At 39.5% G+C, this 16,533-nt stretch overlaps 2 protein-coding genes across 5 annotated transcripts; one reads left to right on the plus strand and one right to left on the minus strand.

Annotated features, from left to right (window-relative positions):
• Positions 1-501: 501 nt before the first annotated feature.
• Positions 502-1,769, plus strand: LOC100696332 (centromere protein W). Its single transcript, XM_025898693.1, has 3 exons — positions 502-709; positions 790-903; positions 1,562-1,769. Exons 1-3 carry the CDS (start codon positions 623-625, stop codon positions 1,586-1,588), a joined length of 228 nt encoding a protein of 75 aa, XP_025754478.1. The 5' UTR covers positions 502-622; the 3' UTR covers positions 1,589-1,769.
• Positions 1,770-11,864: 10,095 nt separating this feature from the next.
• On the minus strand, positions 11,865-14,300 carry LOC100695808 (centromere protein W). Of its 4 annotated transcripts, none has more exons than XM_025898605.1 (5): positions 13,954-13,971; positions 13,601-13,660; positions 12,622-12,723; positions 12,428-12,541; positions 11,865-11,895 (listed from the first exon to the last, which is right to left on the minus strand). In XM_025898605.1, exons 1-5 carry the CDS (start codon positions 13,954-13,956, stop codon positions 11,869-11,871), a joined length of 306 nt encoding a protein of 101 aa, XP_025754390.1. In that variant the 5' UTR covers positions 13,957-13,971; the 3' UTR covers positions 11,865-11,868. The 4 variants fall into 4 exon arrangements, with proteins under 4 accessions (XP_025754390.1, XP_025754389.1, XP_003440671.2 ...); XM_025898604.1 differs by having other exon boundaries at positions 13,601-13,690; XM_003440623.5 differs by lacking the exons at positions 13,601-13,660; positions 13,954-13,971 and adding an exon at positions 14,222-14,300.
• Positions 14,301-16,533: the final 2,233 nt, after the last annotated feature.

Raw genomic sequence — 16,533 nt, forward strand, 5'->3', positions numbered from 1 at the left:
TTCTTTATTCAGAATGTATCCACATTTGTGCGCTTTTACACAGAAGATACATAATTTGTAGAGGTAAAAAAAAAATTGTGACAGGTGAACCTGTCAGGACATAATTTTCTACACACATTTACAAATCTATGAATTATATCTTCTTGCTGCTGTTTCCTGACCTGTATATATTATTTTTATGCCAATCTTTTCACTTACTTACTTAAAAAATTATTTAACTTCATTTTTATTGTGTTATTTTATTATTGTTGAATGTAAAAATGTTCTCTACATCAAATTATAAGATTTCCAGCATGGGCATGTTACTTTTACTTTTATCTAAGTTTCAACCCTAATATTTTGTCATGTTTGTCTTAAATCTTCTACCTTTTTATTTATTTATCTATTTATTTATTTATGTTTTGGTATGTTAATATACAAGGTGAGAAAGGATTTACTGCTTTGCGCAGTAATCAGTACAAAGTTCTAGATGGCGCGGATGAAACAAGCAAGGAGGTAAACGGCTAATAAGACCACGAAGAAGAATCTACACCGGAAGTCAACAAAGCGGGATATTAGAAAACGTAAACAAGCGTTTTTCGTGAGGTGTGCCTTTTTTGTTTCACAGAGAAACTTCATCGACATGCTGAACAAAGCGCCCAGACTGAAAAGTAGAATTAAAACGAAGGCGAAGGGCAACATAAACGTGAGGCCGGCGTCAGAGGCGATGGTAGGCTATCGCTTTGTCCGCAGCTGACCGGTAGATGAGCGACGCCAAATAACAGCTGGTTTTTGCTCCTGTGTGCTCAGATCGAACTGCTGACACTGCTGTTCCTGAACAGCCTGGCTGAAGAGGCGAAGGCCAAAGCGTTTGAGGATAAATCTGCGACGATCAGAGCTCAGCACGTCAGGGCAGTCTCCAAGGTCGGTTTATGTTCACAGCACTACATTAACAACACAATCATTTAATCAGCCAGTGATTAGAGATTTACTGTTTATTAGTAAACCATTAGATAATCTGTTGATTCCCGATTAATCGTTTGGTTCTGTCTCTCCGTTTAACGAAACAACCTTAAAATTAGAGATTTAATTATTTTAAATATTTCCATCACTGTATATAACTGTAAAGCACTAAATGTAAAAGAGTAAACTACGTTTTTTTTCCTTTTTGGAGGGGTCTTGATTGAATAACTGATATATAAATCAGCCCTTACAGCAGAAAATACACATTATTTAATAGTAAAATAAACAAAAAAAAAACCCCAATGTATTTCTCTGCACACACAATCATTCACTCAAATCACATGTTAGCATTTCAAAGACTTTTAAAGAATTGCTCGACGCTAGGTAGTTTCTGTTACTGTAAAATAATAAAAGCTATCATCTTGTTACATTATGAAGTTTTTCTTTTAATCATTGTAATTGAAACTACATAAAACAGCCATAATTTTATTCCCTCAGTATGCTGGCACTTCTTCTTCATATTATTAAAGATATTTTAAACGTACTGTACAGAAGTTAGAAATTTCAGTGTTGTGTCAAATTGAGCTCACTCTAAAATTTTTCCATTCTTTCTTTACAGAAAGTACTGAAAAAGGCGAGAGGATGATGAAGACGGTGAAGAGCATCATAAAGATTATTTTGGAAGGCAGTAGCAATATTCTTTCATATTTTTAATGTCTTGTTTTGATCCGAAATCCCTTTTTTGAGTTTATTGTATTTTTTATTGTATTTTCGTGCAAGTAAACACTGTCCTTTAATTGTTCTGTATTAAACATTCGTGAATTTTACACTGCCTAATTCATGTATGACAACTTAAAATATAGAAAATAATTGTTATTCTTATCTGAAAACATTTGGGAGCAAATTCTTTTAGAAAGTGCCTGCAGGCAGTTATTTGGGCATTTATTTGGAAGCCAAATTAAATAACTCCCTACCTAAATGTAGTTAAATTTCAGTGGCCGGTGATTCATCAAACCTGCATGTGTTCCTGACCACCGAGAACACTCACGTTAACTTTTATCGAGTGGAAAAAAAAGTTAGCTTGTTTATGTTATGCTAACATAGCTGTGTCACTAGCGGTCACGTAGCACATCATTATATACCAGCTAGCCAAACTTCAGTAACCCTACAAACGTCACTGCTGTTTAGTTTTCTGTCTTCATTTATGTTGGAAGTTATAGCAGAGCTGTACGTTTGAATTTTTTTCCAAAACCCCGCAGTCAGGACATGCTATATTGTATTTAGATAGAAGCTAGCGAGCTAACTTCCTGCTAACTTTTAACGCCGTTAAATGTCATAAATTCCATTTTCATGGATGCCTGGATGTTAAACTCAATTGTTACACCTGGTAGAGCAGAACACTGATCATTTTATTAAAGATGAAAGACTTTTAGACAGTTTTTCAACTCTCAGTAATGCCACAGTGATCGTTTGATATATGGACCTGCAGCGGAGTTTAGGCCCAGACACGGCCAGTGACGTCAGACTGAACAACCGGATACTTAACATACAACCCTAAACATGTGAAAAATAATAAACTTCACTTGAAAGCTATACATTTATTCCATTACGGGCGACCTTGCCATAGGCTGGCCATCCTGGCACAAGCTCAAGATAGGGCTCCATGTTGCTGGTGTGTGTAGAGGCCACATGAGTGGTGCCCCAACATATTCAGTACTGGTGAAATTCTCATCGAAGTCTTGCATTACTATAGCATAGCGTAACGGTTTTGAACTACTTATTGCTATTCATTATTGCTAAAGGTTCAAGGATGTATAAGCCATCACAATCAGAAGCATATAACACACGTTTCTTTTTTTTGAGATTTTTATTTATCAATTTAATTTGGGCCAAATTATAAAAAGTAGTTGCCTTAAGGGCACTTTAATATTGTAGGGGGTTTACCCTACAATATAAAGAGAACCCCAACAATCACATGATTCCCTATGAGCAAGCACTAGGCGACAGTGGGGAGGAAAAACTCACTTTAACAGAAAGAAACCTCCGGCAGAACCAGGCTCATTGAGGGACAGCCATCTGCCATGACTGGTTGGGGTATTTTATTTAGTGCTGTCAGCATTAATCTCGTTAAAATGATGTTAACGCCATAGCCGCAAGTCTCCGTTAGCGAGCTAAGGCAATTCGGCCCGTGCATGGGGCTGCACAGCGTCCAAGCGTTAGTGCTGCTAGCTCGTTAACGCGTTGACGCCTTGCAGCCCCACGCACGGGGCAATCCGCGGTAGCTCGCTAGATTAACGAGATTAACGCTGACAGCACTTTTGTTCAATATGACTGTTCTTATGTCAATAAACTCTTGACAAACACACAATGCATGTCAGTCAAGATTTTAAATGTACAATTTTGTTCAACAGGATCCAATTGGTGATTTGAGTGTTCTCTAAATTTTTTGAGCAGTGTCTTTTGTGTTTTGTTTGTGTTGCTATAGAAAGGTGTAAGGAGAAAAGTATTTTGTTAACGTGGCAGATGGTAGTTTGACTGGAAGCTTAAGGTTACAGAAGAATCACGGATGTACTGCAGCACATCAATGCATACTTCAGTGAATTGTTTCTTTAAAACTTCAATGTCGATTTCTTCATTCAGAATGCTATTAGCATCCTCAGCAACTCCTTCTGCCTCTGTCTTAAAGGTATTTGATGTGTCTTCAGGTGCATCTGAAGTGGCTACCTTCTTTTTGTGAAATCGCTTTGTCACCGCTCTCTTCAACTTTTGGAAAGGTGTTTTCCCTTTTGGTTTTTCATCATGACTCTCAGAAGCCATAGATTCCAGTTTACTTCCAGCACTGACATCCTCTGCGTGGTCCTCACACCTGTCTGTTGACAAAGAACTGTCAGTGATCGGTTGACCAGCCTTTGTGTTGTCAAGCTCGTCATGTTCTGTTGGCAAGTCTTGAACTGTCTGATCCGATAATGTCTGACTGGATGTTTTCTTTGTCATGTCAGGGGGGTCCTCTGGCAGCACTGGTTGTGACAACTGCTCTTTCATATTGGCGGCATCCTGCATAGCCTCATCATCAGTCAACGTCGACTCAGGAGAGGCACTTGATTGACGTGCACTTTCATCGTCAGGTGCCTCTGAACTGGTGGTTTTCTTTTTCTGAAACAGTTTTTTCACTGCTCTCTTGAACTTTTGCAAACGTGTTTTCCGTTTTGGTGTTTCATCTTGACTCTCAGAATCCGTCGATTGCAGCTCTCTTCCAGTGGCTATTTTCTTTTTGCGAAATCGCTTTGTCACCGCTCTCTTGAACTTTTGGAAAGGTGTTTTCCCTTTTGGTTTTTCATCATGACTCTCAGAAGCCATAGATTCCAGTTTACTTTCAGCACTGACATCCCCTGCGTGGTCCTCACAGCTGTCTGTTGACAAAGAACTGTCAGTAATCGGTTGACCAGCCTTTGTGTTGTCAAGCTCGTCATGTTCTGTTGGCAAGTCTTGAACTGTCTGATCCGATAATGTCTGACTGGATGTTTTCTTTGTCATGTCAGGGGGGTCCTCTGGCAGCACTGGTTGTGACAACTGCTCTTTCATATTGGCGGCATCCTGCATAGCCTCATCATCAGTCAACGTCGACTCAGGAGAGGCACTTGATTGACGTGCACTTTCATCGTCAGGTGCCTCTGAAGTGGTGGTTTTCTTTTTCTGAAACAGTTTTTTCACTGCTCTCTTGAACTTTTGCAAACGTGTTTTCCGTTTTGGTGTTTCATCTCGACTCTCAGAATCCGTCGATTGCAGCTCTCTTCCAGTGGCTATTTTCTTTTTGCGAAATCGCTTTGTCACCGCTCTCTTGAACTTTTGGAAAGGTGTTTTCCCTTTTGGTTTTTCATCATGACTCTCAGAAGCCATATATTCCAGTTTACTTTCAGCACTGACATCCCCTGCGTGGTCCTCACAGCTGTCTGTTGACAAAGAACTGTCAGTAATCGGTTGACCAGCCTTTGTGTTGTCAAGCTCGTCATGTTCTGTTGGCAAGTCTTGAACTGTCTGATCCGATAATGTCTGACTGGATGTTTTCTTTGTCATGTCAGGGGGGTCCTCTGGCAGCACTGGTTGTGACAACTGCTCTTTCATATTGGCGGCATCCTGCATAGCCTCATCATCAGTCAACGTCGACTCAGGAGAGGCACTTGATTGACGTGCACTTTCATTGTCAGGTGCCTCTGAAGTGGTGGTTTTCTTTTTCTGAAACAGTTTTTTCACTGCTCTCTTGAACTTTTGCAAACGTGTTTTCCGTTTTGGTGTTTCATCTTGACTCTCAGAATCCGTCGATTGCAGCTGTCTTCTAGTGGCTATTTTCTTTTTGCGAAATCGCTTTGTCACCGCTCTCTTGAACTTTTGGAAAGGTGTTTTCCCTTTTGGTTTTTCATCATGACTCTCAGAAGCCATAGATTCCAGTTTACTTTCAGCACTGACATCCTCTGCGTGGTCCTCACACCTGTCTGTTGACAAAGAACTGTCAGTAATCGGTTGACCAGCCTTTGTGTTGTCAAGCTCGTCATGTTCTGTTGGCAAGTCTTGAACTGTCTGATCCGATAATGTCTGACTGGATGTTTTCTTTGTCATGTCAGGGGGGTCCTCTGGCAGCACTGGTTGTGACAACTGCTCTTTCATATTGGCGGCATCCTGCATAGCCTCATCATCAGTCAACGTCGACTCAGGAGAGGCACTTGATTGACGTGCACTTTCATCGTCAGGTGCCTCTGAAGTGGTGGTTTTCTTTTTCTGAAACAGTTTTTTCACTGCTCTCTTGAACTTTTGCGAATGTGTTCTCCCTTTCGGTTTTTCATCATGACTCTCAGAAGCCATAGATTCCAGTTTACTTCCAGCACTGACATCCTCTGCGTGGTCCTCACACCTGTCTGTTGACAAAGAACTGTCAGTAATCGGTTGACCAGCCTTTGTGTTGTCAAGCTCGTCATGTTCTGTTGGCAAGTCTTGAACTGTCTGATCCGATAATGTCTGACTGGATGTTTTCTTTGTCATGTCAGGGGGGTCCTCTGGCAGCACTGGTTGTGACAACTGCTCTTTCATATTGGCGGCATCCTGCATAGCCTCATCATCAGTCAACGTCGACTCAGGAGAGGCACTTGATTGACGTGCACTTTCATCGTCAGGTGCCTCTGAAGTGGTGGTTTTCTTTTCTGAAACAGTTTTTTCACTGCTCTCTTGAACTTTTGCGAATGTGTTCTCCCTTTCGGTTTTTCATCATGACTCTCAGAAGCCATAGATTCCAGTTTACTTCCAGCACTGACATCCTCTGCGTGGTCCTCACACCTGTCTGTTGACAAAGAACTGTCAGTAATCGGTTGACCAGCCTTTGTGTTGTCAAGCTCGTCATGTTCTGTTGGCAAGTCTTGAACTGTCTGATCCGATAATGTCTGACTGGATGTTTTCTTTGTCATGTCAGGGGGGTCCTCTGGCAGCACTGGTTGTGACAACTGCTCTTTCATATTGGCGGCATCCTGCATAGCCTCATCATCAGTCAACGTCGACTCAGGAGAGGCACTTGATTGACGTGCACTTTCATCGTCAGGTGCCTCTGAAGTGGTGGTTTTCTTTTTCTGAAACAGTTTTTTCACTGCTCTCTTGAACTTTTGCGAATGTGTTCTCCCTTTCGGTTTTTCATCATGACTCTCAGAAGCCATAGATTCCAGTTTACTTCCAGCACTGACATCCTCTGCGTGGTCCTCACACCTGTCTGTTGACAAAGAACTGTCAGTAATCGGTTGACCAGCCTTTGTGTTGTCAAGCTCGTCATGTTCTGTTGGCAAGTCTTGAACTGTCTGATCCGATAATGTCTGACTGGATGTTTTCTTTGTCATGTCAGGGGGGTCCTCTGGCAGCACTGGTTGTGACAACTGCTCTTTCATATTGGCGGCATCCTGCATAGCCTCATCATCAGTCAACGTCGACTCAGGAGAGGCACTTGATTGACGTGCACTTTCATCGTCAGGTGCCTCTGAAGTGGTGGTTTTCTTTTTCTGAAACAGTTTTTTCACTGCTCTCTTGAACTTTTGCGAATGTGTTCTCCCTTTCGGTTTTTCATCATGACTCTCAGAAGCCATAGATTCCAGTTTACTTCCAGCACTGACATCCTCTGCGTGGTCCTCACACCTGTCTGTTGACAAAGAACTGTCAGTAATCGGTTGACCAGCCTTTGTGTTGTCAAGCTCGTCATGTTCTGTTGGCAAGTCTTGAACTGTCTGATCCGATAATGTCTGACTAGATGTTTTCTTTAATATACCACAAGAACTCTCCGCCAGGCGCCTTTCAAAAAACCTTTGCAAGTATTGTTGGATTTCTTTTTCAACAAGCTCATCAGCATTCACAGAAGAGGCATATTTGGCCTTCCAAATGTCTATATGCATTTTTAGTGAATAGAGATCTTCTGATACCTTCTGAAATACCTCTGAGAAAACTGTGTTTTGTGACTCATCAATATACTTGTTGTTGTCATTGCCCGATTTGAGTAGAGATCTACCAGTTGTATCTTCTTCAGTGATCAGTTGACCAGCATTTGTCCTATCAAGTTCGTTATTTTCTATTGGCAAGTCTTGAACTTTCTGATCCGATATCGTCTGACTGGATGTTTTCTTTGTCATTTCAAAGGGGCTCTCTGACAGTACTGGTACTGACAACTCTTTCATAGTAGCAGCAGTCTGCACAACCTCATTGTCAGTAAACATGTTTTGAGACTTACCACTGTTCACAGTGTCTTTGCCTGAGTTGGGTAGAGATTTACTGGGTGAGCTTACTTTCTTGTCTTGCACCATGTGATGTTTAACTGGTAAATTTTTCCTAGTGTTAACATTCACAGTGGGTGCCTTTGATGGAATAGGCGGGAGTGGCCTCTGTGGTAACATGGCTGACAAACCAGTAGGAATTACAACGGGACATTTGCTTTTTGGTCTTTTAGATAGATTCCTCCATTTTTGTTGGTTTGGGTGATTTTTGGTCAGTTTCCTGTCTGGCACCATGTGATTAACTGGTAAATTTTTCCTAGTGTTAGAGCTCACAGTGGGTGCCTTTGATGGAATATGGGGGAGGGGCCTCTGTGCTGACATGGCCAACAAACCAGTAGGAATTACATCGGGACATTTGCTTTCTGGTCTTTTAGATAGATTCCTCCATTTTTGTTGGTTTGGGTGTTTTTGGGTCAGTTTCCTGTCTGGCACCATCCTAGTTTTAACTGTCATAGTGGCTGGCTTTGGTCCAGTAAGGCAGGCTGGTTTCTGTGGTAATATAGGTAAAGAACCAGTAGGAACTGCACAGAGACTGCTGCGTCCTACTCTTTTAGATTTATTCCTCATTTCCTCTTTGTTTTGGCCAGGGTTTGGTGTGATTTTTGGCAGGCATGTTTCTTCTTGCCTTGCCGCATTTGAGAAATGATGTATCCCATATGTGGCATAAGCCAGCCAAATTGTCGATGTTTTACTGCTTTCACTAGATGCACTGGATTTTTCTGTCATTTCAATTCTGTTTTTTTCCTTCCTTTTAGGTATGTTTTGCTTGGGTGTTTTTCTTTTGTTTGTCTTTTTTAAGTGGTTATTCTCTTGTGCTAAATGTTGCTTTAGTACAGATGTTCTGTGTAGAACAAAGTAATATGTGTGTATAATTAAGGACCTCTTTATAAGGTTTGTCTTGTATTTATGCCTTTTCACATTCTATGATCAAAGCCACATGCACTGATGTCATTAGGCATGTTCCTTTTATCTTATCTTTCAACATTCTATGATCAAAGCCACATGCACTGATGTCATTAGGCATGTTCCTTTTATCTTATCTTTCAACATTCTATGATAAAAGCCACATGCACCATGATGTCATGAGGCAGGTTCCTTTGATCTTCTATCATTCCATTCACATAGTTATAAAACACTGTAACTTGTTTATACTAAATTGTCAAAGTAGTTTATTTCAGTTCAATTCAATGATCTTACCTGGTATTGTTCTTTAGATACATTTTGATCAAAATCTGCTTTTATGATTTAAATAGATTTTTTAAATAATTATTATTTTTTACATATTAGTGATATTATCTGCATTATCTTTGTGTGCATTTAAATCAATGTGGGTGCTTTATAAGCAGTGATGGGAATAACGGCGTTACAAGCAGTGTTGGGGAGTAACGGAATACATGTACCGCCGTTACGTATTTAAAATACAAAATATGAGTAACTGTATTTCGTTACAGTTACCGTTTAAAAAGGTAGTATTTAGAATACAGTTACTTTGTTAAAATAAATGGATTACACGGCGGTACTTTCCTGTTTCATATTGTAGCGGGTGAGGACTGTTTGAGTTTTGTTTGACAGCTACGTTCTGTTGTTCCAGACGGCAGCGTTACGGTTGCCATGGTTACAGGGCGACGCTCTCTCTCTGACTGTTTGTTTCCTGGGTGAGAGAGCGCCTTTTTGTTGTTGTTGTTGTGCTAAGCTGAATGCTACAGACATCCCAGATAGCAAGACGACATTGTTTTTTCACTCACAATGTGTTTATACACCTACGATGTAGTATTAGGGCCACATTATGAAAACAACATTGTTGATCATTATGAGAATAAAGTCAAAATTTTGAGATAAAAGTCAAACATCTATGTGTGTGAAACTTTAAATCATCAAACTGCAAATTATAAATTTTAAATTGCTATTGATCCCTTTACCCTTAGTTCTAAAGTTTATATTTATTTTCTTTCTCTTCTTATATGTATTATTTGTTTATTTGCACTGATGTAACTGGAGCCCTGTCTTCTCGTCTCTATATACTGTACTGTATATAGCGGAGATGACAATAAAGTTTACTTTGACTTCAGGACAGCAGCAAGCAGGCGCTCCAAGGGCTCTCGCGCTGAATTTCCACGTTAGAATTAAGAAAAAACATGCAAACAGTGCAAAGTATAAGTCTGTATTATAATGTCTGGTGTTTTCGTGTTTGTTGGTTTGTTTTTATTTTGCGAGTTGGTTAGTAGGTGCGGCTCCAGCCTGCCAGAGAATCCCCCGCCGGCCCGCCCTCTCCTCCCTGTGCCGCAAGCAGCAGTCGCAGCTCGCAAACGGATTGTGCCCTTACTCCCAGCAAATGGCCGTAAAAACACCGATCGGTGCCTATGCCATCCCCAAAATGTGCTGGTATGATGTCGGGATAGCATGGGTACGAGCAACTTTTTTTTGCCAGTGCCCAAGATGCCGCCCCCACGGCCCACCACGATGCCGCCCTGGGCAACCGCCCATGTCGCCCATATAAAAAACCGCTACTGTGCACCATGTATACGACATGACAATTGGCTGTAGACCATTGTCAATCAATGTCGTGCTGTGTCTCCGTACAGTTCAGAATGCGTTCAGCTTGTTAAATTTACATAAATCTTCGATTGTGTGACGCTGAAGTGCTGTACTGTATGTTTGTAAGTTTTCTCCCCAGCAAAACAACAATGTCGACGAAACGTTTTGCACCGTCAAAGGCAAACGCAGGTGTCTTTGGTTTCATACTGGACTTATTTTTCTACGAAGGTTTGAACTTTGAGAGTGTTTAAACAAGAGAGAAAAGTGTGAAAATGTTCATGTCTGCCTGAGAAAAGTGTATAAAGTGTGTAGTGAGGGGTTTTACAGCCTTAAAACATCTATAATAATTGTAAAAAAAAATAAAATAAAGTTGGCTTCTTCATGGATTTCACCTATCGCGGGTTAGTTTTGGAACGTAACTCCCGCGATAAACGAGGGACCACTGTATTCGTTTTGCCCCAGTGTTTCATTACCTTTCTGTTAAATCAGTGTGATTGTTCCCTCATTATCATTGTTTCCACATTTTTCCCAACCCTCTTGTAACCTTTGTTAACATCAACAGTGCACAAACTCTCAGCAGACAGACTGCTGCTCTGTGATGTCACAAACATTCTACAGACTTCAGGTGTTTGTTATTTTATAAAGTTTAGATTCATTGGTCACTTCAATGTATATATATCTCCATATCTAGGGTAACATAATGAAGATAATAAAACATAACTTGATAAATAACATGTCTTTTGCCTCATACATGAACAAAGTTGGTATAATTAACTTTATGTAAATGAGGCAAAATTTTCAAAAATGCTTAATTCCCACCCCTGATTCTTGGTTGTTGGGTGTTATGTAGGTGACTTTGACCCCCCTCCCCCGCTACATCTGCTGTGAGGGTGCTGGTTGAGCAAACATGACACTCTTTTCATTAATAACTTAGCAGATACTGTAAAAGAACAATCAAGCACTTTTACAACTTCAACCTTTTGGCTCACTATGAGGAACCCTGTAGTGACGTGGAATCAGCAGGATATCACTTCATCACACTAATACATGTAGTGTGAAGAAGTGAGGAATTTGAAGAGGCTGTGAATCATGGGATATGATGGGAGAACAAAACAGACTCGAGAGAGCTCATCTGCAGACATACAGCTTTTTAAAACCTTATTTTGGGGTCAAGTCAGCAAACTTAATCAGGTCTTATCAGGATTGACTGGTGATTATATATATGCAGGTTTGATGAATCACCGGCCACTGAAATTTAACTACATTTAGGTAGGGAGTTATTTAATTTGGCTTCCAAATAAATGCCCAAATAACTGCCTGCAGGCACTTTCTAAAAGAATTTGCTCCCAAATGTTTTTAGATAAGAATAACAATTATTTTCTATATTTTAAGTTGTCATACATAAATTAGGCAGTGTAAAATTCACGAATGTTTAATACAGAACAATTAAAGGACAGTGTTTACTTGCACGAAAATACAATAAAAAATACAAGAAACTCAAAAAAGGGATTTCGGATCAAAACAAGACATTAAAAATATGAAAGAATATTGCTACTGCCTTCCAAAATAATCTTTATGATGCTCTTCACCGTCTTCATCATCCTCTCGCCTTTTTCAGTACTTTCTGTAAAGAAAGAATGGAAAAATTTTAGAGTGAGCTCAATTTGACACAACACTGAAATTTCTAACTTCTGTACAGTACGTTTAAAATATCTTTAATAATATGAAGAAGAAGTGCCAGCATACTGAGGGAATAAAATTATGGCTGTTTTATGTAGTTTCAATTACAATGATTAAAAGAAAAACTTCATAATGTAACAAGATGATAGCTTTTATTATTTTACAGTAACAGAAACTACCTAGCGTCGAGCAATTCTTTAAAAGTCTTTGAAATGCTAACATGTGATTTGAGTGAATGATTGTGTGTGCAGAGAAATACATTGGGGGTTTTTTTTTTGTTTATTTTACTATTAAATAATGTGTATTTTCTGCTGTAAGGGCTGATTTATATATCAGTTATTCAATCAAGACCCCTCCAAAAAGGAAAAAAATTAGTCAACAGATTATCTAATGGTTTACTAATAAACAGTAAATCTCTAATCACTGGTTGATTAAATGATTGTGTTGTTAATGCAGTGCTGTGAACATAAACCGACCTTGGAGACTGCCCTGACGTGCTGAGCTCTGATCGTCGCAGATTTCTCCTCAAACGCTTTGGCCTTCGCCTCTTCAGCCAGGCTGTTCAGGAACAGCAGTGTCAGTAGTTCGATCTGAGCACACAGGAGCAAAAACCAGCTGTTATTTAGCGTCGCTCATCTACCGGTCAGCTGCGGACAAAGCGATAGCCTACCATCGCCTCTGACGCCGGCCTCACGTTTATGTTGCCCTTCGCCTTCGTTTTAATTGTACTTTTCAGTCTGGGCGCTTTGTTCAGCATGTCGACGAAGTTTCTCTGTGAAACAAAAAAGGCACACCTCACGAAAAACGTTTGTTTACGTTTTCTAATATCCCGCTTTGTCGACTTCCGGTGTAGATTCTTCTTCGTGGTCTTATTAGCCGTTTACCGCCTCGCTTGTTACATCCGCGCCATCTAGAGTTTCATACTCATTACTGCGCAAAGCAGTAAATGCTTTCTCACCTTGTATATTAACATACCAACACATAAATAAATAGATAAATAAAAAGGGTAGAAGATTTAAGGCAAACATGACAAAATATTAGGGTTGAGACTTTGACTGTTTAGATAGATAAAAGTAAAAGTAACATGCCCATGGTGGAGATCTTATAATTTGACATAGAGAAATAATAATATTATTCAAAAAATTGTTTAATATGAAGGCAATAGGCAGAGTGTTACAGGCATAGCCCTAAATAATGTAGCCTCATGGGCAGTGTAGTCCATGCTGCAGGGAGAATGGACTGCCATACCCGTTATGTGTCTGAGTGTGAAGGAGGGAGAAAAAAATGGAAATGGGAGACCAGAAATGGGAGATGGAAGCATGTAAATATAATAATAACCACTGCAGCCAAAATGCCCAGTTGTAAGTAAGCTATTAAGAATCACTGTGCACTGTGTTTGTGTTTTCCTACGAAACAATAAGTTTTATCGGAGCAGCCTTTCAACACCTCTCTCTGTCTCTCAATAGCAAAGTTGACCCAGACAACAAAGTAAAGCTAGTTTTCAGCTGAGCCCGACATGGAACCCAACGTATTAGCCAGAGGTCCCTTTACTACTGTTCAGAGCTGCGGACCTGTTTTATATGCGCACAGAACTGTTTTCTGCCCCTTCGGACAGGCGCGTTAACATTTGCCTCTTAACAGGAAGTTACCTGGATAACAACATATGCAGAAGTTCTCACTGAAGCAGGAAGCACAGTCTGCCTTGCACCCTGCAGGCCAATAGGAAGCAACATAACCTGCTTGGTTTTTAAAATTTAATTTTGTTAGTAGCATAGCGAAATCAATTCAGGCCACATAAGTGATCTGAACCAGATGAACAACACTAGGGTTTTTGCTACTGTAGTATAAATACATCAATATTTTTGATTGATCTGCCCACCTCTAGTTTTAGTTTCATCTTGGGATGAAACTAAAACTAGGGATTTTTGGGGAATTTTTTTTAAATTCTTGCTTGTATGCACACATGAGATTACTTCAAAGCAAATATTGTCTGTATAAATACCATGCTTTCTTCTCACATTATCAAGGCTTCAGAATCTTGAGTCCAGAAACCCTTTTGTCAAGGGTAGGAATATGGCAAGCAGGATGAGGACCTAAACATAGGACTCACAGACACAGAAGGATGAACTTAAAGTGGCAGCTTTATTGCGCTTTGCAGATACTCAAAAACTCAAAGAAATAACCTAAGCTAGAAACTAAGAAATTAAACACTGGGACACTAGGAGCCAGGAACTGGGAGCAATGGAAACCAGACGCAAGAAGATACTCACACAGCACATGGGGTAACGATCCGACAACAGAGGAAAACACAGGGCTCAAATTCACCAGAGAGTAACGAGGGAATGGAAAACAGGAGGGAAAAAGCTGGGACTAATCTGACATAACAAGACGGGGAGGAAGCAAAAGTGAAAACACTGAACACAGGACACGAGACCGTCAGACAGTAACAGACTAAACTTTTTAAACTATACAACATGTTACAGATTTTACAAATTCAGGAAATAGCACTAATATATACAAATCACTCCATTTTAAATATCAACAATTAACAGAGGTGATTATAAATAAATATCAAAAATATTTATTTATATATGCATTGTGTGTTTGTCAAGAGCCTATGGCTAGGTCGCCCATAATGGAATAAATGTATAGCTTTCAAGTGAAGTTTATTATTTTTCACATGTTTAGGGTTGTATGTTAAGTATTATTATTTTTACTATATACAAGAATCTCTCAGGTAACAGGAGTCATAAGTATATAAACTCACGTCCCAACATTCATTCCCTCGTTACTCTCTGGTGTATTTGAGCCCTGTGTTTTCTTCTGTTGTCGCATCGTTACCCCATGTGCTGTGTGAGTATCTTCTTGCGTCTGGTTTCCATTGCTCCCAGTTCCTGGTTCCTAGTGTCCCAGTGTTTAAGATAATCCTCTTTTACTTGAGTCCCGTGTTTAGGTCCTCATCCTGCTTGCCATATTCCTACCCTTGAAAAAAAGGGTTTCTGGACTCAAGATTCTGAAGCCTTGATAATGTGAGAAGAAAGCATGGTATTTATACAGACAATATTTGCTTTGAAGTAATCGCATGTGTGCATACAAGCAAGAATTCTGAGAAATCCCAAGATGAAACTGTGACAAAGTGGGTGAGAACACCATTTGTCCATATTCTTAGTTAACATTGTTGTTTTGATTTAACCATATTTCACATGTAATCTGCAATAGGCAAACATCTACTATCCCGGGTTTATGTTTTGCACTTTTACAGATTATATATTATAACATCTTGGTTTAAATCAATTCCTACAAGTTTGTTAAGTTAACATGTTATTTATTTCAACTGTTAATCGGTTTTGTTTAAACTTACCTTACCTACTGTTACGGGTCCGAAATTGAGGACGAGAGTAAAACAATGATGGTCCAGAAGAGGTCGGTCAAACAATTGATTTTAATGAATACACGCAGCGTGGGGAGACGTACACTGGAAACCATCAGTTGTAAATCCCCACCCAAAAATACACTTCAGATTGCTTTTATAATATCAGGGTATTGTAACGCCCCCTCTTGCATTTACAACCACATAATTTGCATCTTAAGAACATTGTTTGCCTCTTCTACAGATAATGATCTATTCTAAGAGATAAATGCAGACACAGAAGTTCCCCTTTCTGGCATCCTTTTCCAAATATGGTGATGAGGTCCCCATGGACTTGTCCTCCTCTTTGGCCCATCTTCTGTCACCTGTTGCTAGGCAAACTCAAATGCAACAAGAAGCTGAATACATTCAGGCCTTTGCTCAGCTACTATTTTACTGTAACAATATACTCAGCATATAAGCTTTTAAGATTATAGATTTAACTCAACGATTTAAAGTGGTTCTAACTGCACCTGTAATAAACATGTTAATATGTGATTATGATAACACCTATAATACAAATTATAACATAATGCCAGCAACTTCAATAAATGCTTTGATGAAATGATAATTAATGCAATAATAAAGATGATGGTTATGTAAAATAATCCCTGTAATTCCACACTACCTGTCTTCCAGAAACAAAAGGAGGAAATGTAGTTTTACTTCCTGCTTTATAGCTTCTGGGTTCATCTGAGGTCACAGGATGAGACCAAGTGCGGAAGGGGAAGAATTCTTGTAATTTAATAAAGTTGATTTTAGAGGGTTTATGGAGAAATAGACTTATTGTTGTAATATGTATTGATTACACCACAGAGTTTATGTTGCTAGTAAAGAGTAGCAGTAGAGGTTTGAATATAATCATGTTCATCTTACCTACTGAATGGAATAGTCCAGAGGAGAAATTATTTGGTTAAGTGGACTATTTAAGCAGAACTCAGGTGTTTGAGGAGAGAGGACCAGGTCAGTGTAGCTGTGTGCATTTTGATCTTAATTTTTGTTGATTTAAGTTCAGTTATGTTTATTTGAACTGAGTTAATTATGGAGTTGAGTTTCTTATTTATTTTTGTAAATATTGTTTGGGTCACAAAATGGTGAATAAATCACTTGCTACACCGGACAACATCAGTCTCATGCACTTCTTTGACCGCTTAAGTCAAGTCCTACCACAGA

Source organism: Oreochromis niloticus, linkage group LG15 (genome assembly GCF_001858045.2).
Source record: "Oreochromis niloticus isolate F11D_XX linkage group LG15, O_niloticus_UMD_NMBU, whole genome shotgun sequence".
In the NCBI taxonomy this organism is placed as follows: Eukaryota; Metazoa; Chordata; class Actinopteri; order Cichliformes; family Cichlidae; genus Oreochromis; species Oreochromis niloticus.

Bases quoted from the DNA above. Each gene is read 5' to 3' on its own strand.
- LOC100696332 (XM_025898693.1), top strand. From the start codon at position 623: ATGCTGAACAAAGCGCCCAGACTGAAAAGTAGAATTAAAACGAAGGCG. The intron at 710-789 runs GTAGGCTATCGC...CTGTGTGCTCAG, and splicing joins GGCCGGCGTCAGAGGCGATG to ATCGAACTGCTGACACTGCT. The intron at 904-1,561 runs GTCGGTTTATGT...CTTTCTTTACAG, and splicing joins ACGTCAGGGCAGTCTCCAAG to AAAGTACTGAAAAAGGCGAG.
- LOC100695808 (XM_025898604.1), bottom strand. The intron at 12,542-12,621 runs GTAGGCTATCGC...CTGTGTGCTCAG, and splicing joins GGCCGGCGTCAGAGGCGATG to ATCGAACTACTGACACTGCT. The intron at 11,896-12,427 runs GTCGGTTTATGT...CTTTCTTTACAG, and splicing joins ACGTCAGGGCAGTCTCCAAG to AAAGTACTGAAAAAGGCGAG.